Source organism: Cygnus atratus, chromosome 4, assembly GCF_013377495.2.
Source record: "Cygnus atratus isolate AKBS03 ecotype Queensland, Australia chromosome 4, CAtr_DNAZoo_HiC_assembly, whole genome shotgun sequence".
Classification (NCBI taxonomy): Eukaryota; Metazoa; Chordata; class Aves; order Anseriformes; family Anatidae; genus Cygnus; species Cygnus atratus.
In genome coordinates, this window is record NC_066365.1 from 29984251 (window position 1) to 30011861 (window position 27611).

The window sequence follows — 27611 nt, forward strand, 5'->3', positions numbered from 1 at the left end:
GCTAGGAGTGATTTATTTATTTACACTAAAATAATACAATTTGATGCCCTAACTTATAATTAATATTTCAGCAGACGACAAAACCAAAAAGGAAAACCAGTCTCTGTGTTATTTGAATAACTGTCATTCTTACCACCCTCTCTCCCCCGTTCATTGCTCTGGGAACCTACCCACATCTTTCTCCAAAACCTTGATCAAATAAATATGTCTTTCACTCTGCCTAGAGAATCAGCGCATCTGGACCAAGCTGGAGCATACTGCAGAGATTTCAAGTCTCCACAGAGCACGCACTGCCAGCAGCGCCTCTCTTTATCTGACCAAGAATAGCCTGCTCAAACGCCTTTGCTAAGCCAAAACTGTTGAGAGGCAGTCCCTCGGGAGTGAAGCCAGGGTTTTTTCCAGTGACAGATATATTCCATCTTCATCCTTATTAACGGAACACTCCTAATTGATTTCTTTGTTTACTCTTTCCCTTATTCTGCAAAGAAGAAAGAAAGTCTAAACTCTGCTTTCTGTATGACAAACATGAAGGCATTCCTTACAGAGCATTAATCACAGTGGGAAGCACTGAGAGACTACTTGACTTTCTATTGAATTACAGTTCAATTTCTACAGATTATCCAAAGACACTGTTTCCTCTGAAGCCCGGATGAACAATAACACATGCAATTAGTGTAGGTTCTTCTGCAGAAAGTGGAATGTACTGTCAAATGAGAGTTCAGGCTATGGAGACGAAAAATAATAAACCCAATGGAAAAATCAGGACGTAGTTCCAACCTATATTTTCTCTGGCAGCAAAGTAGATTTAAGAGGTTCCTGCTTTTTATTTTTGCACCTATGACACAGTTCACTGCCTCTGCAGTCATGCCAATGTGACTGTTTGGGGGCTGTGCTGTAAACTGGACCACTGAAACAACTTAGTAAAACTTCCCTGTCACCCTTAATTAGTGAAACAATGTCATAAATTATCATGGCCCTGTCATGCATAGCTTGTGGATCCACACAGTGCATCAGCTGTTAACTCAGTTTATACCTGCTTCGCAGAGTTTAGCTAATGCAAACATGGGCACGATGCTAAAGGAAGCAGAGCATGGGCTACCCATGCCTAGCATGTAGTTCCAGGCTGAATAGGTCTGAAACTGGTTTTAAAAGGTGCCCTTCCATGGTAAGGCAGTCAAAACAAAATTATCAGCCTTTACTGAGAGACTAACTTGACTTTTAACTGGACTATCATGGTCTTTGCTTCAACTGTCTCTGCACGTAGTGATCTATTTTAAGTTAATATGGATCCTGAGAAGACATATGGCTTGGAAATGAATCCCTTGCCTATGATAGGAGTCCTGTATTATCTACACTTGAAAGTTCAACTGGATTAGCATATAATTATAGAAGCTATTCTGGAATGACTCCCCTGGCATTTCACAGAAGGAGTTCCTTTCTGTTCCTGTTTTGCTTCATTTCCAGTAGTTGCTTGGGAAAAACTCCATGTGAAAACTCACCCTTCTGTTTTGCACCTTTATTTTCTGCCAACTAGTAGTTTGGAGGATGTATTTTTTTTCTTCCTCCGCCTGCATCAACATAGCTAATAGCCAAAGCAATAGCATAAGTATCAGTAGACCAGCAGGGAATTGGTTTAAATCTATACCAGCAATGAAATTGTCTGGCATCATCAGCTGCTGCTCCAGTAGGAGACTGTGTCAGCACACTCTTAATGGCTTGTCCTTTTAACAAAAAACATGGCTTGTGGCTTTTCCAGAGGCTTTCCTCTGCTTTATGACTTCCCATGCTTTATGATTTCTCCTTGCGACAGTTCCAGGACTGAGCCTGTGGTGTAAGAACTCTGCTTGATACCCAAAAACCTGTCCTCCATCATAAACATTAAATATTTCTAGAGCTTTCCTTTTTTTTATTATTTTTTTTTCCTAACAAACATACAACAGGTGTTTGCTTCTCAGCTGAAAACCTGTGTGAGGTTCATCTGGCTGAATGATATTTGGTGGGTGAATCCTTACAAAGTCCAAATAATAGAGGTGATGGTGAGAACGGTAACAAGAGTGTCCTTTCAGTCAGCTGTGATCTTCACAACTTAGTCATGATAAACTTGGGATATCTTTTTTGAAGCTACAATTCAAATGCTTTGTAATAACCATTAAGGCAGACACTCTCTTCATATGCTGACAAGATCTAACAACACTCGATTTGGGCAGTAAAAATATCAATACTAATCTCAGACTGTAAATCAATGCTGCGAGGACTCTGGTGATTTATGAGTTCCCATAACACTCCTTTGCCCTGTCTGCACAGCTGAGAGGCACAGCCTGCAATCATAAGCCTTCAGGTTAAGTTTCCAGATATCTATGTTGTGAAAGCAGTTTTCAAAATACATGATTTACTTGTTTATATTTAGTCCATAAAGTCTAAACAACACCTCATGAACTTCACAGCACCCCTTGCTAAGGATATGATAGCCTCTGTTTTATGGACAGTGAAATGGTGGTGTGGAGGCTACTGGTGAACCTCAGGGTGAATGAAAGAAACACTGAGGTCAGCTCTGAGCCTTAGCATCCACCCTCCTATCTTGATTTTCAACCAAAGAAAACTCAGGTACTCAGGCTGGCTGGGAACTGTGCTGCTTTCCAGCTAGGTGTCCCACCTGGAGGCTCAGAGGACCAGGAACACGGAGCATAGCTTTGCTTCACTGTTCTTGTGCTGTGTCACCTGGATTCGCACCTGACCACCTGTATTATATATTCACACCCATTTTGCTTTATAAAGGCATACCCTTCCTCAATTCTTCAATAGATTTCCTTGTAGACACATCTCTGAATGACCTGAGAAGTGTCACTTAAAAATCACTGGGCTTCATTATTTCATGTGTCTTTGCACTCAATGACATTTTAGCTTGACAGTGAACTCGATTAAAATGAATTAAAGCTACTTTAATACTGGATTAGAAAGCCTACAGTGACTTAATTTAGTAAACCAAAGCCACTCTATATTCACATCTTCTGCTAATATATATTCATTTCATGGGCACATTTGTGTGAGTAAAACTTAAAGTACCATTTTCACAGGTGGGCATCCAATCAAAAAAAGTTGCTTTTTGTTTTGTTTCACGTCAGGTTCCTTTTCCAGTAGCCATGTTTTTAGAGCAGGAGAAGGAAATATTTCAGTGAAAAAAAGCCTTGTGTAACCCCCACTCCAGGAGACACTCTAACAAATGTATAACCAGTATGATATCCTTGCAAAGTGGAACACCTATATGATTGTTGCATTATAAGCAAGATAAAAGGAAATAAAGTTTTTGTTGCTCAACTGTTTCAGTATGCTATCTAAATAATTACTTTCTCCATCTTTCCTGTCTCTAAGGCCCAGATGCCATACGTGATCACAGAACAAGGAGGGCTGAACACACTCACTACACAGGAGAGACATCTCCAGCAATAGAGGGTACCAGTGATGCTAACTACTTGTGGCGGCCAGCCTCCTGTTCACGTGCACCACCTCGCAGATCTGACTGCCCTGGAGAAACTGGGTGGGGTGTGAGAGAGCTCAGCCATTTCTCCAGGAAAAATCTCCAGAGCGGAGTGCAGATCAAGGTAAGGAAGATGTCAAAACTGAAAATACCACGACTCCAAAAGGCAGAACAAAGCTGTGCTCTGTTTTGCAGTTTCATCCTGAATTGTCACTAAGGCAGAGACCATTCATGGCCTAAGCAAGGAACAAGAGAGAATTTAGTACTTTGGTTAAAGACTGTGTTAAGCCAAACATCAACCTGTAGAAGCTTCTAGACATATTTCTGGAACAGTTTGCCCAAATTCAGGCTCCTAGGTAGATGCAGATGCCTGAAAAATAACCTGATTAAACATCCTAAAATAATATAACATATGCTTCAAAGGGCTGGATTTTTCCACATGGCTAGAGCAGAGATGCAGAGGGAGCTGCTTGAAGGAGCAAGCTCTAATGTGATATGAGCCATCGAGTGACGCAGCCTGGCCAGTTCCCAAACACTGCAGAGACACGAAGCATCAGGTGTTCAACCTCTGTGTGACCAGAGCCCTGCAGGGCTTGCATGCTCACAGACATCTGGTAGCTCTGCAAACCCGCATGTGACTCAGTCCCAAGAAGAACCTGGGGAGCAGAAGTAGCTAAGGAACTTCAGACACCTGAATTTCTTCTTGTTCTCTGTTTTGAACCCCTTACACATCCAGCCACAGCTGACTTCAGGGTAATTCTCATTTGCACAAGGTTATAACTAAAAGTCCCATGGCTTGATTTCTGAAAACAATATAGCTGGTTGTTTTTTTTTTGTTTGTTTGTTTTTGTTTGTTTTGTTTTGTTTTTTTAATATATATATATACATCATATTTTTCTTGTATATACACACACACAAATTCATGTATGATGATACAAGTATATTTTAACATTTCTATGTTTGTTGTGCTGTAATTTTAGAAGCCCAAAATGGGCTTGAGCCCAAAATGATTAGCTTAGGGCTGTATGAATACATAATACTAACAGTGTTTTTGCCCTAAAACAAGCTTTTTCAATATCTAAGGTACTCTTACATTATGCTGCATTGCCCCCATTGCACGCTATATCCTTTCAAGTATACCCTTCTGAAAAATCCAGTTAACACTTACTTTTTCAGAAGGTATCTATGTTATTCATAGTTCTTCGTGTGTTAGACACCATGACAAAAATACAAGTAACTCAATAAGAGAAGACAATGAAGGGAAGAGAAATTGGTCCTTCCTAGGAGAAAACAAGCCTGTGGGGCAGGGAGGGAGCTCCCAGAGGGCAGAGCAAGGCACCTAGAAGAAGTAAAGGGAAAAAGAGAAGGCTCAGGAACTGGAAAGCTGTGGTACAACAAGGATTAGGAAACTGCTAGGAACAGCAGATACACAGGCTTTTGAAGAGATGGAAAGAGAAACATTGTCAGGGAGCCAAAGGAAAGCATCTAGCTTTTGCACTAGGAAGCTGACAAAAGGTTTCTAGACTGGGAACAAAGCTAAAAGAGAGGACCCATCCCACATGGGCAGAGTGGTGTGTAACAATCCCTTCAGGGTCTGTTTTCTATCTGAATTTTCTGCAGTTGTGAAGTTTGCCTTGACTTAAAATCTATTCATGGGAAACCAGTTTCTGAGTTTGTTTTCTGTGCTTCTTGAGCATCTGTGAAGAGAAGTTGTAGGGCCACCTTGAATCTGTAGCTGATTTGTTGTCCCCTCAAGTAGAAGTGACCAGGCCCCTGGGCTATCAGCTGTGAACGGCTGCCTTTTTAGGTCTTCACGGGGATCTTGTTTTCTCTTCCCAAACATACAAACTACTCATCACAACCACTACCTCCCCAGAGAGAAAAGCAAGATAGATGGACAGATTTTCCTGTTTGGCCCTTCCACCTAGAAGCAGCGAAGAGTATTTTCCAGTGTATTTTCCCCTACTCACAGCCATTCAACAAAGGAATGCAGTCGGTAGCACAGCGTGGAAGTAGCTACAGCTAAAGTGTAACAAGTGGATGGAGCTGCTTGGCTGAGTTACCTAACAATTGGCATTAAAAAGCCTAACTATCAGATGCATATGAAAAGAACTGATAGCTGGTGCTAAACTGATAAATCTTTAGTTTCTAGGAGTTGGTCCTTCATGCTTTAATGAAATGCAAGGAGATAAATGTCAGCAGCATTCAAACACTCTGCAAGCCTCATTTCATCCCTGAGGACACCCTTTCTGCCCTCACTGTGCACCACCTTTCTGGGTCAGACCCTGAATCTTAATCAATCACTCCTATGAGAAATCTGAAGAGATGTACAGTCCTGGGAAGAGTCGTTGTATTGACTAACACCTCCTGCCATTATTCAAAGGAACGTTCCACGCCGAAACCGACCTGGTGTGAGTCAGAGCTTGTGACAACACAAATAAGGGTGTGAACACATATTACACACATCCATAGCCTGTGTGTGTTGGTGTGAGTCATACACACACACACTAGGTTTGTGATACCACTTTTCAGAACTCAATGAAACACAGCTGAATTCTCTTCCATCCTAACCAAAGAGGGGCACGCTGGCACACTAGCTTTGAGCCACGTGTTCTTCAGTAGCCATTTAAGAAAGACTCATCCATCATGAGGAGGTATGTCCCAAGGGCAATGCCATATGCCAACACAGAGTCCAGATTTTAGTAGCAGAGCTGGGAGGGGTTAGGTCTGCCTGATTAATGGAGAAAGCTGCTAAAAATGTGCTCTTAAAACCCGACACCCTCTGCTGCTCTTGTCATGCAAGAGGCCAGCAAAAGCTGAGTTCTGCACAGTAGACCTAAGGCCCTCCTGCCTTGACCCCTCCTTCCCTGGGTGGCAAAGAGCAGTTACATTTAGCATAATAAAACTTTTTTTTTTTATTAATAGCTGATGATGGAAAAAGGAGTGAACTCTCCAATATAGAATGAATTTTTAAGCATTCAACTGTTGTTATTTTTTAACATAGTTAACAGATTTTATAGCCTATTTTGTATTTCTAAGTGGGCTTTTTCTAGGATGAAAAGTTCCAAACCATTTTCTTCACATCAAATCAATAGCAGACATGCAGTCTCTCTCAAATGTCTAAGCATCAGCAAATAATTTCAGTTCTCACATTCCCGATCTGCAGATATTAGTCAACACAGATTAAATAAAATCTGCCTAGTGAAGTTGTAATAAATAGCTTTTTTTTTTTAATAGGAAAAAGAAAGCTTTTAGTTCATTGCTTATCATAAGATCTTTAACAATTTAAGCTAAAATCCAGTGCTTATGCTTACTGTCTTTTACACTGTTGAGATACTCTAACCAAGCATGTCCGAGACATCCAGCCTTATTAGAATAATGTTTTCAAACATATCGTACAAAGTGGCAATTCTTAACACTGGCAGAAGCATTGTGAGCTAAGACCCCCAAACTTCAGAAAGTGAAAGCACAGTGCATGCTGAACAATGGTCTTAATGCTGTCACCATAGAGATGACACTTCGCAACCCTTATTTATATCTCCTTGATTGCACCAAACAAATGTGCTCTCTTCATAGACAAATACTTTTGGTTCCTTGAGGATGATTTCTCTAGATGACGTTTGGAATAATATCTTTGTAGGGACATAAACATTATTTTGTAGTACAGTGAATTTTTCAAGATAAAGAATACAGTAACATTTCTGATAAAATAAAGAAAACAACCAGCTAGAATAAATGGAAAGGAAAATCTTTAGTTAAAATGATCAGTGGACAGAACAGATACTCTCTTTGTCTCCACAGAAAAGAATGAAAGAACCTGTTACTTGCATTTGTCCAATGAACTTGAAGATACAGGGGAGAAAATACTTTGGCTAAACAAAAAACATTTTTCTAGGAATGGGAAACCAAAACCACATATTTTTCCTTCAAAATAAAAGAAAAAAGATGTTTTAAAGCTGTTCTTACAACATTTTTCTTTCTTCCAGTTATATCCATTTTTGCGTAAGTTTACAAAAGTGAGCACAAGTTCATGAACATCATTAGCTGCTTTCCTGTAAATAAAATTATTACAGAAATAACTTATTTCATAATAGAGAAGAAAAATCAATGCAGAAAGTGCAGGAAGGCTATACTCCTCCAACTCTAAAGATAACTGTCTTTTGTGCCACACAACCTTATCACAAGTTCTTGTTCTCTCTTTGAGCGATTGTTGTAGAGAAGCAACTTCTCTGACCAGTTAAGTATCATGCACATGCATAGTTCTGCATAAGCCCTCACTATTAATAAGGAAAACTAAATATAATAGCAACATTCATACTTCATTTTAATACAAAAAGAGACTTAAACATAAAGTTTATACCTCTGGATGAAGGGTATTTAAGTCTAATGTAGCTGAGTATGAAATGCCTCTGCTGGTCAAAAACAGGTGTGGAGTTTGGCTCGTTATATGTAATTGCAGTCAGTTTCCCACATGTGACTCCTGATAAGCCCCCAGCTACATCCGAAGGCAGATTTTGTGTGTGTGTATATGTGTGCATACCTTGCATTTGGAGCAAGGAGTTGCTGGTTCACATAACAGACCCTTCCCACCAACACTGCTACGTGCCCATCACTGTGGCATCAGGGTGAGATATGCTCAACAGCCACTGATTTCAGAAGCTGATTAGCTGATTGCTCTGTCATGTTAGCTTCGGCCTCATGCTTGGCCCATATCCCCCAATCCTTGATGTTGCTTGCAATTTCTTGAGACAGCCAGAGTGCCTCTCCAGACACAGGAATGTGGGCACAGAGCAGGTGGTACAAGGGACTTGTGCTTTTGACCCTGAAGGCCATAGGAGTTCAGTTGGTTTGAGGCTTGTGACTGTGTGAAGCTGAGCCTGAGCAGGCACAGCTGATACACAGAGGGCAGGTGTGCCTGAGGTGCTCTGTTCCTCAAGCTGGGGTAGGCAAAGGTAAGCCGGGAGCTTCTGCCTCCCCAAGGCAGGAATTATCTCCCTTCGGTGCAAAAGGTACGGAGCAGTCAAATCTAAATAAAGTTTTCAGAGTGATGTGCTGCTGTTACTTTTACAAGAGTTTTCACACTGAAATGTGCGTGTCTTCCAGAGAAACCCACAGAACAGCTCGGGTTTATCTCCCCTGGCATCTCTGTGAAACAGAGCTGCTACATGCTCTTCTTATCTCTCTACACACCTTATCACAAGAAAAAAAACACACACACATCCCCCAAAATGTAAGCTGCAGTGACTGCTGAGACAGATGGTCCCAGTACTGCAGCCTGCAGCAGCACCAGTTGCAGGAAGGAGAGTCCTGTCCCCCTTCCAGCCAGGGAAGTGCTGGCAAGCCCCGATCCCTCTCAGCAAACGGGATAAATCCATATGCTGGAGTCCAAGCACTCATGCCTATACAATGACCTCCTCATAAAGGTTTTAACCAGGCTACCACAGCTCTTTGAGGGAAATGCAGTTGTCCTTCACAGCAATTGTTGCCCTGAGGTTCAGATGTGCTAGTGCTGCAGACGTGGCCCTGGGTCCCATTCACCCACGCAGAGGGGTCTGTTTTCAGCCTTTGGTTAGGAAAGGGAATGCTTATTTTTTGAAGTGTATTTCTGAGTCCTTTAACACAAGACAGACACAGCTGTGTTAGCACAGTCCTAAGGAAAACAAAGTGAAAGAGGAGAACAGCAGAGCAAGAAGGAAGGGAAGGCCCAGCCAGCACGGGTTCACGAAAGGCAGGTTGTGCTTGTCCAACCTCATCTCCTTCTGTGATCGTGTGACCAGACTGGTAGATGAGGGAAGGGCTGTTGGTGTAGTCTACTTAGACTTCAGCAAAGCCTTTGACATGGTCTCCCACAGTATTCTCCTGGGGAAACTGGCTGCCCGTGGCCTGAACAGGTATACTCTTCTCTGGGTAAAGAACTGGCTGGAGGGCCGTGCCCAGCAGGTAGTGGTTAATGGAGTTAAGTCCAGCTGGCGTCCCGTTACAAGTGGTGTCCCCCAGGGGTTGGCACTGGGGCCTACCTTGTTTAATATCTTTACTGATGACCTGGATGAGGGGATTGAGTGTACCCTCAGTAAGTTTGCAGACGACACCAAGTTGGGAGGTAGTGTTGATCTGCCTGAGGGAAGGGTGGCCCTTCAGAGGGATCTGGATAGGCTGGACTGCTGAGCTGAGGTGAATGGGATGAGGTTTAATAAGGCCAAGTGCCGGGTCCTGCACTTTAGCCACAATAACCCCATGCAACTCTATAGGCTTGGGGCAGAGTGGCTAGAAGACTGTGAAGAGGAAAGGGACCTGAGAGCATTGACTGATCCTCGGCTGAACATGAGCCAGCAGTGTGCCCAGGTGGCCAAGAAGGCCAATGGCATCCTGGCCTGTATTAGAAATAGTGTAGCCAGTGGGACCAGGGAGGTGATCGTCCCACTGTACTCAGCTCTGGTGAGGCCATACCTCGAGTACTGTGTTCAGTTTCAGGCTCCTCACTACAAGAATTACATTGAGGTCCTGGAGTGTGTCCAGAGAAGGGCAACAAAACTGGTGAAGGGCCTAGGACACAAGTCCTGTGAGGAGCAGCTGAGGGAACTGGGGTTGTTGTGTCTGGAGAAGAGGAGGCTCAGGGGAGACTTACTGCTCTCTACAACTTCCTGAAGGGAGGTTGTGATGAGGAGGGGGTTGGCCTCTTCTCTCAGATAACTAATGATAGGACTCGAGGAAATGGCCACAAGTTGCACCTGGGGAGACCTAGATTAGATATCAGGAAAAACTATTTCTCTCAAAGAGTGGTCAGGTGCTGGAACAGCCTGCCCAGGGAGGTGGTGGAGTCACCATCCCTCACGGTGTTCAAGAAGCGCCTGGACAAGGTGCTACGAGATATGATTTAGTAGCTTAGTGGGTAGTATTGGTGATACGAGGATGGTTGGACTAGATGATCTTGTAGGTCCTTTCCACCCTTGTGTTTCTATAATTCTATGATTCTATGACACTTGTAAGAGGGGAGGCAAACTGGAGGACATGGGCTAGCTCATTGGTCTAAGTATAGCCAACACAAATTATGAGCTACAGCTTCAAACCTGCTTGAATCTAATGGGTGAAGGAAAAAGGAATTGCCCAAACAGTTGCCAATGCTTTGTAGACATCTGACATTCTTGCTGTTCAATTATGCAAGACCTGAACAACCACACAGAGCCAATAAAGCCGAGAAGTCAGAGAGAACAACTCAGCCTTCCTGCTTTGTTGAACTTCAGAGGAGCTGTGATTCAGCTATCTGTACCCACTTTATCCCAACGTATGGTCCAAGTCCTGCCCTCAGACAGGCTGGATGCGAATTTACATAAAGACTGCTCAGGGTGTGGGTGCTGCTGGCAAGCACACGCGCTGTGCCACGCTGCTGCTCTCCCCAAGACAAGTGTAACACACGTGGCCATCTCACTCAAGCAAGTTAAGTTTAAAAAATAACTTCTCCTTGGTGGTCAGGCCTCGACATATTTAACAGCGATATCTGCTACCCTGCCTGCATTGTGCCCCATGATCTCAGAGGCACAGTCTATAGGCACAGTCTAAGTCACGTACTATCCCTGTTCTGTTTCCCATTTGTGTCCTTTAGATGCATTTCAAATACTCCCTTACCTTTCTGACAACTGTTCCTCTGCTTAAAAACAGCTGCAGAGACACATTTCTCTAAGTGACACTTTATTACCTCTCTTGATAATTCCTTGCAAAAATTTAAAGGAGTCGAACTGCCGTCAAGCTCTTCATCTCTGCAGCCCTTGCAGAATGTGGAAAAAAGCAATGATTGCCCTTTTTTGCTTTCTCTAGCTTTGTTGTCACATTGCCACCTAAGTGGACGTATTATATTCTTCCTTCCTGGTACTACACATGTGCCTTAAGGTTAACATTGTACCTCATTTCTGTTTCTCTTTGACAGAGAGGACCCATTTGGCAGTCTGCTGAAGATCAAGCCACACACCAATACCAAAGTCCATGGTAACCATTTATTTATTGTTGAAAATTCACTCTATTTGCTGCTGTATAAGGACATTCCTCAGGAACTCCTGGAATAGGCAAAATATTGGCATACTGGACTGCCAAGCCCAACAGATCTAATAAAAGCCTACTGCTGGCACCCATTGCTGCAGAAAACCATTGAGAATAGAATATGTGGCTGATATTTTGTCAAAAACCAATAGGAGTATTCCAGAGCTAAACGACAATGTGTTTCAAGCAACTGGAAGAGCTCTCAGGGGAATATTTAATCCCCTTTGAAGAGAGAGACCTGTTTCACAGAACCCCATTCACTTTTCAATGAGAATTAATTTCTCCATTTACTTTAGTTAATGCATCTTGAAAGAAATCACAGGTTTATAAAGCAGTAATTAGCAACAATCACCTTCAGCTGGGAACATGCTACAGAAATTGTAGAGTGATACTAGAAAAAGCCTTTATGGAACTTGCAGAGCTGCTCCAGCAAAACCATGTATGTGGAAAGAGCTTGTATTGTGTTAGCAATATAAAGACTTCCAGAGGTCCACCATGACCAGGAGGTTTGACTACTGAGGCTTTTATAATGGAGACCCAGGTTAAACATGGAGAGATGAAAAGGACTGAGGGCATTTATGGAGAAGGAGAGCTCCAGGGGTTTTGTTGCACCTCCTCTCCTTCCCCCCAGAATTTCCCACTGGGAAATAGAGTACATTAACATGTGCAAGGCAATGACCTCCACTGGAAAATGGGACATGCTTAAATTCCCTAGAACTAGCCTGGGAAGCAGCAGGTGATGACTGAAGTGTATCCACCACCACAGCAGGTCTCCGCATGTGTCCACCTGCTCCCAGGGCTGCCGAAACCCATCCTGCCCCTGCTCAGCAGACGTATCGGCGCCTGCACTGCCTCAGATGCCAGGGCAGCTCTTCCAAGCTGAACTCCACGTTGCTGGTAGTAGCAGCACTACCAGGAACAGATGGGCCAGCTGGTCTTCAAAAGCTGTAACTGCTCCCTAAACTACAGCATGGGTATGCTCCCTAGTGTGCCAGGAGTAAGAAAGCATTATGAATTTACTGCTTATTTTGGTTATTACAGTAGTGTGTTGTTGAGACTTGTGTAGGCTGGTGACAAGCTACAACATAAAAAGCGCTACCACAAAATCCCTGATCCAACGATATCTACAGTCCATCCCTGGATGGCAGCCAATGCTGTCAGGCAGCATTGCAGCTTTGCCATTTTTGTAAAGCATTCATAAAGCATGCACCTTATTAAGCACTTTGAAAGTAATCCTGGTTTAAATTGATCATTGAACAAAGAAGCAGCAGCTTCCTGTTGGGGAATGTTTTATTTGCTTTTCATCATAGAAAGGTGGATAGGAAAACAAAGTCACCCAAGCTGGAAAAAAATAAATTAAATGCATTCAATTAGCTAATGTAATGTCTCACAATGAGGGCACTATTAGAAAATTAAATTAGCTCTTCCTGGTACGCTGGGATTCTTTAAGTCATTAACACTGTCTTTTTTTTTTTTTTTAAGATACTGTCTGAAATATACAGGGGATTATTTTTCACCATAGCCTCTTTTCCTTACTATACCTTTCAGTCCTGATTCTCTTCAGTCTTATAATCAGTGCTAATATGTGAAAAGTATGTCTAAGCTAAATAACTGGTGAAATTCATGAGTGCAAGGAACATATTTCAGATTTTTCTAATGGAACATGGTGTTCTCAGAGATCAGTTTGATGAGATGTTATATGATTTAGTAGATTCACTGGTTAGAAAAAGGCTTTACTCAAACATACTCACTGGTAGCTTCTTACGCCTTTTTACGGCAAAGCAACTGAAAACAAAAGGTGGAAGTCAGTTTTTTTTTTGTGCAGGACTGCCCTCGCAATGTTACTCTGAATGAGCTCCATCCAACTTGTATTATGTTAATTAATGGCAGTGAGGCATTTATTGAGGATAGCTACAGAGTCACCAGGAGCACCTCCCTCACACGTGCCACAGCGGCATGCTCCATGTGGTGTGGGGGCAGAGACTCCCCATCTTCTCACGCTGTCCCCGTCAGGATGCTGAAGAGCCTCTGGTTAGGAAATGTGGTGCACGATCAGAAATGTCTTTATAACTTCATCTGGTCTTTGCTGAAGAAGCACAGTGAGAAGGGATGAGGAGACATCCTATGAGCACACACCTGTTCAGTACATGTATTTTCAGAGGGTGCTCCTTCCTCTTCGCAAATGTTTCTGAACTCACCTGGATCATGTGGTGGCCCTGTGGCTGAGCTAAGGAGAATGATGGAGGAAGGATGGAGAGGAACTGATCTGCCACATGGAGAACCCCAAAGTCTGCATTGAAGATGGCTCAACAGCAGGAAACAGGGGTCCTGGGCAGGGTGTCAGGGTTGAGAAAGAGCTACCTGGGTAGAAAAAGGCACTTTGACCAAGAGTGTTTTTTTTCCCAGGCAAGTGAAACAGCCAGGTACAGATGGAGCTCCAACATCTTGATACTCATGTGCTTAAAAACGAGTGCTTTGCTGGATGAGATTTGGCAATCCCTTATGTAAGCAAATTATTTTTATCTGCTTCTAGCCTAATAGAGTCTTGAATATTTTGAGAACTCATAGATCTCATTGCTATGGAAACTAACTCAGTATCTTTAGGACAGTCTTGCTATCTCTGATTTGCAGAGTCTGCATCTAATCGAGAGAGAGAGAGAGAGAGAGAGAGAGAGAGAGAGAGAGGCAAGCCTAGTTACATTTGCTGTTTCAGTCCCACTCCTCACTGCCCTTTGTGTCACCTCCATAGCCAAAGGCAGAGTCCAACAGTCTTTACAGGGCAGGGAGGCTGCAATACCAGCAGCTCAATGCCAGATTTCTGGTTTTGATACCAACTAGAAATGAGGGGACTGATGCTGTTAGCATGGACAATCAACACAGTAGATGAAGCACACAAACCGGGCTCATCCAGGGCTGAACAGCCCCATGGGGAAGCCCTGCCTCATAGAGCTGTGCTTTCCTTCTTTGGTGGGTGACCAAGCCAGAAAGCTCACTGATGCTCTGAAGCGCTGAACAACTCTTTCCCAATCCAGAGGTTTGCAGTGGGATGATTTGCTTGTCCTTTTCTTGAGAATTGTGTGGACAAGAGGCACTGCTGCCATGGGATGGATTTAGCTGGTGCCATCTCAGTGAAACTGGTTGGCTCCATCTTGTGTCGGAACATCTGCTTCATTGCAAAATCTGGGGTTTCCCCTCTCCTGCCCAACTTTTCTCCTTCTGTACCAAGTCATTTACTCTCTTCTTATAGTTTACCCAAACTTGGTCCAGCAACACTGTAAGGATGATACGAGAGAGAGAGAAATAACCCTGCTGAGAAACTGGTACTTGACACACCTTGGTTTCTTTAAAGCACTGACTAACCCAGTGCAGAGCTGCTTGCATTTTTTTGGTTTGCTTTCTCTTAATCAGTTTGTATATTGGGAGAGAAAATTTTGTTTTTTTTTTTTTTCCAAAGTAGTTCAAGGGCTAATATACTGCTGTCTTTCATGGCTACCAAAGACTTCTCTGCATAATTCAAACTCATGGAGACTTCACATGGAAAATTTTTAAATGTTGCTGTAATTTTACTACTCTAGAAACGGAAAGGTTTTTTCTTTTTTTCTTTTTTTTCTTTAGTCTAACCAAAACAAACAAACAAAAAAAACCTTGCCTCTTCATGGATAGGTTACTTAAAAAAAAAAAAAAAGAATTATTTCAGTTGTGACATGCCTACACTTTCACTCAGAAGTGGGATGAATTGTGAAGTCCAGCTGTTAAAAAAAAAAAGTTTTTTTTTCTGGTAAAAAAATAGTAAATTTTAATTTATATACTCCATAGGGTTGTTTTTTTTTCTCTTTCTACCAAAAAATCAGTGCTTGTCAATAAAAAGGTTTTCCTCCCAAATGCTAATGTAAATTCCCGCTTAATGCATTAGTTTCTATTACATATAATCCATATATCTTAGTATTAGGCAAATGTGCCTCATTCAGGTGACCTCAGCATCCGAGGCTAAAGGAGTTCTGTCCACATTTCTCATTGTTATTCTTTTCTTTGCTATTTTTACCTTTATGTAACATTGATTTTTTTCCCTCTTTGCAGAACAAGGCTAATCTCTTATAGCTGCTCAAAGGTACTTTTTTTTTTTCTCTCCAGAAAGGTAAGCTCATATTCTTATTAAACTGTTGCAGCATCTTTTTCTGGATTTCCCCCCGCACACACCCTGTATGAGTTAAAACAGTATCTCATCGTGCTCCCTTTTTATCCAAGCCAAGTATTAGATATATTAGATCATAGGCAAGCATTCAAATTTTTGGAGAATCAGGGTCACGCAATGGTGGAAAATTAGAAGAAAGCATTTTTTTATAGGTTGAAGGGAAATCAGCTTCAACAGGGAAAATCCCACAAGTTTAATTCATGTAATGGATGGCGGTGACACACGCTCTGCTTTCTGTGATGAATATTATTCCATAAAAGAATGCAACATGAACCAGTAGTTAAACTAGGACAGATGTTGCTGGAAATATTTAAAAGATGTTTACTTTATATTATTAGTGATCAAATATGCAGTGTTCTTGGGTATGTCATCCTCATGACTTCCCACAAGACATAATATTTTCCTTGTTGGAAAAAGCAAATAACTCAAGTTGTAGGCAGTTTTTAGTAACCGAGATATTTTGGCCTGGTGATGTAGCTGCTGAGGTATCCACCAGCATCCCCAGCCTCCATCCAAACTGCTTCCCCAGCCTTGCTCCCCTTTTTCCCTCCGTACATTAAAATGATTCCCCCCTTCTTCTCCCAGAGCTGGTACTTTCCTCGGTAGCTCTGCAATGAGGAACTTCCAGCCTCAACTATCCGGAGCAAATTGTCCCTTCTTCCTGTGGCTACCACTCAAAATAACCTATTTCTTCTTGCCATTTACTCAGTGAATTTCTCTGGGCTTGAATTAAGAAGTGATTTTTTTTTTTCCTGACTAGGGCATGAAATTGGCAAATGCAGGGTTTTCCTTTACAAAGCTCACAAAGGTTTCAGCTATTGCAGTAAAACTGCTGCAATCTTCTCTGAGGACATACTTGTAGTGATTAAAAAAATAAATAAATCACGGCAGTTAATACTCTCCAGTAAAGTTAAAGCTGATTTAAGATTGCCTACACTCTGAGTTGAATTAATATAATCCCCTTTAACTAATCAGGTGTGAGTTGTACGTGGAATGTACCCAAATACTCTATTATAGAGGAAAAAAAGACTGATCAGCTGCAAAGAAAGGGAGGTGTGAACCCTTCCTTCTGGCCTCCCCTCTCTCTTCCCACTGAGCCTGCCACCCTTTCAGGATGAAGACAGGCTGCGTTGCATTAAAGCCGGGGCAGCACACAAAAAAAACACTTCTTTGTGATCTCCTCGGGGCTCTTGTGGCTGCCTGCTCGCTCCTCAGTCACCCCACGGACATGAGCATCCAGCTGGTTGCTCCCAGGATCTGCACCCTCCCACCCCACTTCTCCCTGATAACCGCAGGGAGACCACACCAGATGCCCATTCCTTTTAGACCCGCATTGCTATCTCAAAGCCAAACACCCCAAACTATCCTGTTCCCTCCCTGTTAAGTACCTGTGTCATTGACCTCCTTTTAGGTTTCTCAGCTTCCCCCCACCCTCCTTTCTCGGTTCCCCCCCCGTTGCTCAATCACTCGAGCTGCTGGGCCAGCGTCGCAGCAGAGGACCGCAGGGCAGCTCTGGGGAAGGCCAGGAGCCATCGCCGAGCCTTGTGCTCCGAGCTTGCCCCACAGCGGGGCTGTCCCAGCTGCAGTAACAGGTTTTGTCCCCTTGGTTCTTCAGACTGCATCCTCTTTTTCCTCATGCTTTTAGTCCGTCTTCTCACAAGCAGCTTGAAACTGGGCTCACCAGAAAACCTGTGGCTGCCATTTTCCGTCTACCTCTCTGGCATGCCTGTCTGTTTTGGGGACCAAAATTTTTGGCCTTGTGAAATTCTTTGGCCCTGTGGTGGTGGCTGGTGAAGGAGGGTGGAAGAGGATAACCTCTTGCTGATGTGGGAAGGCAAAATGCTAGGGAGAGCTCTGTAGAAATGACTCGGTAGTGTTTTCTGATTTCCAGACGGTGAAGGAAACAGGCTGGGAGGAGAAAACCGGCTGGGCAGCAGCCATCATACGCTGGCCAAAGATGCAGCCTTCCTCAGACACCCGTGCTTTGAATGCTAGTGTGCTAAATGCCTTGCTTTGATACCATTTACAGAGCACTTCCTTCCCTTGGGCTGTTTCTATATCTAAAATGTGCTTGCTGCAGTATGACCATAGATTACTTTTCTCATCAGCCTGAGGGCGCAGGAATTGATACAGCTCTTACTGCGATCCCACTGACTTCAGGGGAATTACTTCCCATTAGAGCAAGCAAAGTCAGAACGAACTCTCCCTTCCTCTGTTATTAACGGAGTCATACCGTGAAGCCCACTGGAGTAGTCAGAGACAGCCGGAGATAGATCGTCTTGTGTTCTTGTATAGCGCTGTCCCTGTGCATGTGACAGGATAAACTACATGTTCAGATACACCACAGAAAAGATAAACTTATCCTTAGTGTATATCGCTTTCTGTCTGCCATCCCCGGCACGTGAGGCAGAGCCTGCCTGCCTTGCCATGCAGCAGAGCAGCTTTGTGTCAGGCAGTGCTGGGCATCCTCCTCCTCGCCCCAGAGCCCCCCGAGAGCCAGAACCACACTGCCAGAGCAGGGAAGGGGCAGCGACGGAAAATTTATCTGCTGTCTGCTTTTATTATTGATTTGAAAACCGTAATTTTATTTTCTCTAGCTCTTTCTGTTGGGAAGCAAAGTACTCAAGCATTCAGACCCTCACAAGGCCCTTTCATCCTCATCTTATAAATGGGAAAACCCTGAGATTTCAAATTATTTGCCCTTGTCCATAGATGTGGTGGAGCCAGAAACAGTTCCTAGTTCCAGCTTGCCACTTGAATACATTTAACCACAAGATCATCCTTCTTCATTATTCCTTAGCATTTAATTTAGACGCAAACACAAAAATGGAACAAAACAACAACATTTCCCCTCCCCTCCCCCAAAAACCTCAGGCCCAGATCCACCATGAGTCAGACACGCAGAGCCACCAAACTGCACCCAGCCAGCGCATGACTGCTGTAGGAAGTGCTTGCAACTGCCTCCCTCTGCAGAGACCAGTTACACCATGGAGATACTCCCCAAATAGACCACAATTTATGCTGAATGAGGATAGGAAAGGATCTGTCAAAGGAGGACACATTCTGCACCCTCAGAAGCAGATCCAAAAACCACTCCAAGTGACGTCCCAAGTGGCTCTCAAGTTACAAACACCATGGGGAGCCTACTGGGCCCCTCCGGACTTGTGTTTCCCACCATCTGTGTTAATGGAATAGTCTACCCCAATGTTTTATTCCAGATGTTACTAATGAAGGTCTTTCTCTTCCCAGTGTTAATGCATTTTTCCTACTCTCTTCCTTTTGGACAAAAAGAAATAATTAATATCTCAACAACTAACATCTCGCAGTTCTTTGTAACAAAGAGGCCATTTACCTTCTCAGCAGCTTTTATCTGCATGGATGCACCCATGACTAACAGTAAGGCTACGATGGTGTTCTTCTGAGCTTTGCCTAGGTGCTTAGTGATATCTATCAAAGTGAGCAGCAGCAAAACTGTTCCAAACGTGGACATGTTCAGAGATGAAGGTGATAGTTCCAGCTCCTAGTTGTCATGTCCACAAAGGTGAAGTTGTTCCCAAAGGTGAAGTCAGTTTTCCTACCTTCATGCTGCCAGCTGCACACCGATTCATATATATAGTTTTTTTCCTTACGTCCAAGACCTAGAGGACGTTTTTGTTTTAAACAGTGAACTATAAAAATTGTTTTCTTGTCTGTGCCTTCTGCTGATACATTCTCAGTATGAACATATCTTCCGTATTTCTCTAAAATAAACAGGTTTCCTCTCCCCTTCTCACTCCCTGCCTCAAGTTCAGAACTGTCAGGAATTACAATTGCTGATGTTGTGCTTGCTGCAGGGCCACAGAGAAGTGTGGCTTTGGCATAAGCAGAAATTTGACCTGCAGTTTTCTTAGCCTTCAGCTGAAGGAAAGAGGATGTTGCCTCTTGCATAAAGGGGTTTCACAAAGAACTCACGTAACCTGTTCCCAACCAGTGCTGGTTACAGTGCCAGTTAAAGCTCCAAGCAAATGGGAGAAGATCCAGTCGGCCTGACTAAACATTTTTACTTTTTTTAAACACGTGATAAAAAAACCCTGCAGCTCAGTTTTCCGCCTTTTATCATATCACTAACTCATGACTTCAGGCTACCCTGTAGCAAAACTGTAGAAGCTGAGATCTAATGTTTGCAGCACGGGCTACAACAAATCTTTTTGCAGATTTGTAGAAGAGAATAAAGAACAAAACCCAGCTCAGTCCCTTTGTTCCCACTCTAGCCTTTAATGTTGTAAAAGGCAGTTCAATTTCATATAATCACAACAGCAAGCAGCTATAACAGAATACATTAAAAACACATTTGTTCAATAAAAGAATGCCATTTCACAAAAGGTCATGCTTTCAGTTTTGAGAAGGCTGCTAGTCACAAGCAAAATGCCAATACATCATATCACAAAACATTGACTTGCCTATTCCCTAGCTGCCTTAGCTACAAGAATGAGACAAACAGTATTTACCTGCCTCCTCAGATGCTGAAGCATTCAGTCATAAATTAAAAAACATACTACTGAATATTTTAAAGGAGGCACATGTGAAATAAGACATATAATTCCATAAAGTGGATAATGTATGAGAAATGCATTGTTAAAAGTCTCCTCGGGGAAAAAAAAAAAAATAATATTGAAGAAAGCAATAACTACACTGAGACTATTTCATTGGTTTTAGACTAATTGTACATAATATGCCTCAGCATTTATTTAGGAGATAGTTACTTGGCACTAAACTTTGAATATTTAACACAAACTAATATTTCTTCAGTTTCAAGGAGTTTCTCCTCCCTACCCAAACATCTGCAGCACAGCACCCTGGTTCCAGTGACTGTAGGCATTCCCATAGATGTACACCGCTTTTGTATTCTCATCTATAGCTCCAAAGTGTTATTTCCTATAATTGTGGCCTGCATTCTGTAAAGTTTCCAACAACTTTGGAAGGTGATTTTTATGCTACAAGAAAATTCACTTTTAATCCGGGGTAAATTTATTGCTTCATTTAATCTGCAACCTCGTATTGACTAGATGAGCCTAGCTCTTTGCCATTTATCTCTTGGGCACTTAGTTAATGAAGGAAGAGAATTTTGCTGATTACGTTGGCTGAATTTTTAAAAATGTTTTTAAAATGTTGTTCAAGCAAAAAGATGAATACTCATCAGTCCAGATAGACGGAACACAGTACTACCTGTGATGTTCATTCTTCTCATTTTTGTCCTGAGTGGTATTTAAAAGTAGGTCAGGTTTCTGTATGCCAAGCATTAGAGGCAGCAGCACCTGTAATTATCGTTCCTTTTAACAAAGTGCTTGTTGGTGATTTAAATCTTTTCCAAATGCACCACTCCATTAAAATGCCTGGTGGTGGATGGGCAGTCTCAGTTTTTAAAAGATTCAGCTATAACAGATCATCTTTATTTCAGAATTGAGGAATTATGTCTCTTTTCCCTTATTAAAAATAAAATCAGTAAAAGGAACGGATTTTGTTTGCTCTCACACCTCACACCTCTGGAAACAGGACTTGAAATTTCTCAAGCTTGCCACCAAGATGAGGTTGTGCGTGAGCAGTTTTTGCCTGACCAAGTCCTACAGCTTGGCACAACAGTTCATTATCCTCAGAAGAAATCTATAATAATGTATTATATAAATTCAGTGAACATTCCCCTGGCATCGCACGTGCTCCAGGTCTTTTGAACAGTTAAAGGGCAGACCAGGTCTAAAGTGAGAAGGTATGAAAACTGTGAAGTGAGAGGGTAGCCATGAAGATAGGAAAAGATGGGAATAGGAGGGCCCCTAAACAGGAACAGAAGATGGGGAAAAGGCTGTAAGGCAGGAAGAGACAAAAGCAGAAGCTGGAGAGGTGGAGATGTCTTTCTTTAATCAGTCCTCTCCCACACACATTTTGGGCCAGCTCTTCAGACAGCTCTTGGGCCTCAACATACCTTTGCTGTCTAGCAAACAGCTTTAAAACCCGATGGGGTAAAACCATGTTTTCTCGTTCACCTCTCTTCCTACCAGTGAATGCTGCCCTCTGCAACCTTAATGCTATTTTAATTTCTCTTTGCCAATGTAATAAAAAATCATTACTGTAGCAGCATAAAGGATTATCAGATTTGTCTCTTAGCTGAGGCATGGTAGGAATGCAAATAATCAACCAAAGAGCTGACAACCTAGAAATGCTGATTGCCTTACAGAATAAATGGCATGTGGACGTGAGTTTCTTATCCTGATACATACAGGTTTATTTGCATAACTGTATCTCAAACATCAATTAAGGACCAATCCATACAACTGATATATATATTTAAAAAAATCATAATCAATGCTTTCTTACTCAAGGAAAGTTTCAAGAGAGAATTAGCATTCTAAATTGCAAAATACTCAAACAAAACCACTGATTATTACTGATATGAGCTTTTAAATGGCTTGTGACACATCCAGATTGGTTCAGTAAGAAAACAGGTTTGGGGCTGGATAGTTACTGAGATTTTCTGTTGGTTTTGTGGTTAAGGATAGCCAGATGGATAAGGATTTTATTATAGGTGTTGGCAAGTTAATGCTGCTGAAAGCCTGACACATGACGCGTTGACTCAAAGCTGGAACATCAGACTTTCATCAACACTAAATTCAAGCAGTGTTTCTGAAACTGTAGCCTGGATGTGCCACTGCAGTTTGTGTATAACCTGCCTCAAAAGAAGAATAACCACAAACATCAGGAATTATTCTGTCCTAAGTGAGAAGGATTAGCAAAGAGCATTCACCACAAAAGAAGAGCCAGAACTCTTGAGAAGCCGTGCGTGCAAATACGTGTACTACATTCTGCTCATGCGTGTGCCCAGCTTGCACAGAGCCCACTTCACGTCACCCAGCCTGGAAAAAATAGGTTTCACCTGCACTCTTCTACTGCACTGAATCCAGACTTCAGATAGGGGAGAAGCACGCAAGTAATCTCCAAACCCTGTACTGTAGATGAAGCTCTAAAACACATGCAATTTTTTGAAAATACATGCACCAGATTCATCAGTTAAATCCCTGATTTCCTAATTCAACAGTGAAAACAGCGTTGGCTTGGAATGTCTGAACCAAAGCAATCCAGCTGGAAACGAGTCGTCTCCCAAGGAGTCACACGTGGCTAACATTTATCTTTGTTTCTTCATTTGTAGGATAGACAGCCATTTACATTCCTGAAGGACCTTGTCTCAGCAGTTTCCCTTTTGAGATGGTACAGTAAGGAAAAGAGCTAACTAATCTATTTGTGGCCTTCAAACAGTACACCAGAAACTTGATACGCATGGACAGGTGCTTGCCTGGGAAAGCTGTTCATCTAATTTTAGATATGCCAAGATGAACAGGAGGAAAAAAATATTACGGATAGGGTAGTGACAGCAGAGAAAGGATTCTGGTTAGGAAGAGAATAGAGTAACTTGACCAGTGCGTGTTCATGCAGTGTGGCATTTTGTTACTAACATGAATAATATAAAACTTTACCTTAATTATCAGTTGATGTTCAGTGATTAAGCATCTCTTTAGAGTGTCTCCTCTTGTCAAAATAGGATTTCTTTCTAAAGACGGCCCCTATCTCTTGGCCAGCTTAACATGAGAACTTCTCCATTCATACAGATTTCAGCTGAGATAGTGGACACCTGCATGGAGCCAACGCAGCAATCAGCAAGAGGACAGGTAGGGAGAGCTCAAAAATGAGCAGCAAGCTGCTGCATTTGAGATATAACAGAGGTCAACACTTTCCTAACTAATCAGGGATTTTGGTCAGGAGACCTTGGGAATGAGGTAGGTTTTGGATGCTTCTTCCACCAGGGCAGGATGTGCTTAGCTTGCAGTGCCTCCCAGCAATCAGCAGCCCAGCTGGAACCCATCAGCAGCGATCAGCTCCGGGCTCATGACATCACTGTGGCACAGAGAGCATTTTTCACATACTAAGACAGCACGGATACAGGCTGGGAGCCGGAGGAGTTTGTTAAGTAGGCAAACTGCTGGCTGCAGACCCTTCTTTTCTGCAGGTTAAGCTTTTTGTTTCATTGGCGTGACAGCATTTTTCAGCTGCGAAGGGTGATTAAAGACACCGTTAACATTAGCATCAGTTCAACGTGCGTGTCAGGACCCCTAGTAACTAACTATTGAAATGCACACAACGCACTGCAACCCCTCTTTGGTTTTCTGAAGGGGCTGAGGCTTCTGGCTGTAAATTTTGCTCAGCGGTACCGTCAACTGTTTTGCAAAACATGCAGAAATTGCTGAAATCAGTCTGGTCAAGAAACACATATTTAGCATCAGCACAGCTGGGGGCCCCTGGGAGCACCGCCGCATTATACCTCAGCACAGGCAGGCTTGTGGCAGAGAAATGAATCAGCCATGTACTTCGCCCTACAACCTCACAGCAGGCATGCCAAACGACAGGCTGAGAGGCCAACTTTTCACCTTATTGCACCTTTGGGAAAGAGGCATTACAGTTGAGGAATTTTGCAGTGTGCTAAGAGGTTTCACAATGCCTGGGCAAACAGAGATGGTGAAAGAGCCCAGATCTGTCAAGTTGAAAGGCTAAATCACCACTTCACTCACGTGCCTCTGGAAGCCACCACTCACTCGCGTGCGGTTGGATTGCCCTTGCTTCTTTGTGCTAAGGGAGCACAGTGTTGCTAAATCAAGAGAGGGGCTTCATCTGGGGGCTGTGACAGGGAAAACAAACATGAGCACCCTCATGATGGGCCACACTGCCAGTAGTCCACAACAAGCAGGAGAAAACTGTTAACAAGGGCTGTGGTTGTCCAGCTGATCCTCAAAAGAGCTGAGATAGAAAAGTTCCTTTTTTTCATTTCGGATACCATGTCTCACTCATGACCTCTAGAGTGAGAAATGCAGAGAGAACTGATGTTAAAGGTAAATAGGAGCACTCTAAAGATGGAGTGAAAAAAAAACTTATTTCTGCAGGTGTTTTAACTATTTGCATATGGCTACTGCATCTATAAGGGCACAGCAGAGAAGATGCTTGCTTGTGCAGACCGGTGTTAAGATATTTAGCCAGAAACTAAACAATCATACCTCATTCATCGGTTCTGATGATATACCTGATTTTACAAAACTGTATTTTTAGAAGCAAGTTTTAGTCAATTGTGGTAATAGCTTTCCATTTAAGTGTAGGAAGCTATATGATTTCTAGCAAATTCTGGCAGATAGTAGCTGCAACACAGCACGTCCATCTAGTCTGTGGTGGTTAGGCTCGAGTCAGATGCTCAGCAAAGCAGACCAGCCAGGTTCTTTAGGTCTGAGTGATTTGTGAAGACCTAAAAAAAAAAATTTTAATTTTAATTTTAATTTTAATAAAATAAAAAAAAGATTTGTGAAGATTTGTGAAGTGTGTCAGAGTTACACTATCAAAATGCTTTTAATTCAAAGTGTTAAAGTTTCAAAGTTCAGATGCGCAGCGGTCACATTTACAGAAAATTTTAAATTGAATTTTCACCGCACCAGGAAGCATTGGGTACCAGCAATAGTGAAAGAGAGAAGGCAGCTTTATTTCTGTTGCTGGTTTTAAGGGAAGTTTTCAATAGCTGCCAGTTATCATCTAGCTTCCTTTGCTCATGTTAAATAAATTACAGAAACTGCACATCCACTATGCTTAATGTATAACTGAAATAACATATTGCAAAAGGCACAAATAGCACTAGTGGTCACAAGCCCTGAACCGGAGGGAGGGAGGGACAAGCAAAATAACTGAGGACAAGTTCAGAGTACACATCTAAAAACCAAAAGCTTGTATTCTTATTAAAGTTTTGGCTAAATTAACGAGATGGCTGAGTTCCAGTTGGGCTCCCATGCCTCGACTGCAGCACAGTTTGAATGGTTGCTGCTACTGCAGAGTGCTGCTGATTTCGGACATGAGGCCTAGAGCAAAGCCCCAGGCTCCCATGAGCCAAAGGCACCGGAAGAAGAAACCAACTTTTCTTGTTCTCTGCAGATGTCAGCACAGAGCCACTTCTCACACACTAGAGATTAACTAGTAAGAGGTGTGGACTCCATCTTTTACCCAGTCACAATAGATGGGTCCTGAGATTTCAGACTTCTGAGTGTAGCCTCAGCCACTGGGGCATTATTTGACCTCGATTTCCTAGTAGCCACTGCTCAAGCCCTTTGCATTCTTCCTTGAGTTGTTCCACCTCTTTACAGATTTTTCCAGCTGACCCCTTTGATCCTATCTGAAGAAGTTGAGCAGGGGCAGCTCCTTGCATGGAGGAATATCAGGCCTGACAAACAACAGCTGCAGCAGAAGTCAGAAAGCTTTTTACATGGTGCTTTCTTCCCTATCATCTCCACAGAGCCGCCTTCCGAGTGCAAAATATGCTTAGCACTTCATCTTCATTCTCTGGTGACTTCGCCTTTCCCCAGCCAGCATGACAGCAATTCAGCAGCTGCTACACCTCATTTATCAGCAGCTTCCTTCACCTGTGCTCAGAGCACTTGACAGTCATGGTCATAACTCATACAAAAGGCAAGTCCCCTCCTGAAGCGAGCAGAGCTGCGTGGTGTCCTCCGCAGGCCTCACAGCCAGGAGAGATGCTCGGCTCCCCCTAATGATCGGGAAGCTGTCACAGACTGGAAACTGCATGGATTTGCACTGTACTTCTCCAGAAGTTACCACTTAGGACATTACTGCAATTAGCAGTAGTGGCAGCTACCCTCACAGGGGCAAAGGCCTGTAAGGGCCTCAGGCACTCCCCAGTGCAGTAAGAACCAGGCCTGAGACAATGCACCATGAAGGGCAGCAGGGGCTGCAGTGCTGAGCTCTTTGATGCCCTGCTGGAGCTAGGCAAGCCAGCTGAAACCTGCTTTTACACTGACTGCAGCTGGGGGAAAGAAAAATTGAATTGGCACAGGTGCTACAAAACACATTTCTGTATTACAGCCAGATGTAGCTGTTACTTCGCCCCTCCTCCAGGATCCAGCTTCCCTGTCACAGCTAAGCTGAAGTAACAGTAGACGATGGTGGGAAGGGGAGCCATGCTTCCCCCTCATCCTTGGCACCTGGCTGCAGAAGCTCAAGGCAGGGGTAGCAGCTCTGGTCTGACACCCCGCTTCAAGAAAGTACACAAAGGAAGATTTTACACGAGGGTAGATTTCTGCTGGCAAACAAGGGATCAGCAGTCAATTGGCTTAACTAATGCAAAACCCACGGCCCAGGACTCCCAGTCCATCCCCATGTGAAGGGGACCAGGGGACCGTGCTGAAGAGCGCAGACCTGTGGTCACCTTCACCTGCTGCAAGGCACCCGGATGGTGAGCTCAGATGTGGCCTCACAGGAGCCTAGTCCACTGAATGCAAAGACCACAGCCATGTGTATTCCTTCCTGTAGCAGGCACGCAGCCTGTTCCTTCTCTTGCCATTGAACCTTCCATTTCTTCCCCTTGGCAGGTGGGAATAACTCACGCTACGCCCGGGTTTGACACTTGCCTTTCTCTTCAGCAACTTGTGGTGTCTTTCAGCACATCATTTTTGCAACAAGAGCCGCTACTTAATCTGCAGCAGCAGGAAGAAATCATCCAAAATCCTTTGTTTTGAGATGCAGTTTATGTTTGTCTAATTATCCCAAAGGCACCTTCCCCCCACAGAGACCCTCTGTCCTCAGCTGCCCAGCAGCTGGCCAGGATCAGGCTGACCCTTGGGAACAACTGCCAGGACTGCCATGGCAACTTATCCCCTCCGAGAGTGACAGTCACATCTTGCCTGGTCAGGGCTGCTTTTGATCTTCTGATTCCCACCATATAGATTAAAATCAGCAGCACCAAGACTGAATTAGGAACTCATAACAGACACCAGTGGAGAGAACTGGAATTTATGACTCATAATTTTACTTTTTTTTTTTTGCTCATTCTTCTTGCATTTTCTC

The 27611-nt window shown here is 43.2% G+C and overlaps 1 protein-coding gene across 1 annotated transcript in view; it reads left to right on the forward strand.

The window, feature by feature from the left end:
* Positions 1-27611, forward strand: part of C4H4orf45 (chromosome 4 C4orf45 homolog) — a 34139-nt gene that overhangs the window by 3941 nt on the left and 2587 nt on the right. The window contains exons 2-3 of the mRNA XM_050710377.1: positions 3370-3599; positions 11397-11455. Coding sequence (XP_050566334.1) covers positions 3370-3599; positions 11397-11455 — 289 coding nt within the window. The remainder of the gene's footprint in view (positions 1-3369; positions 3600-11396; positions 11456-27611) is intronic.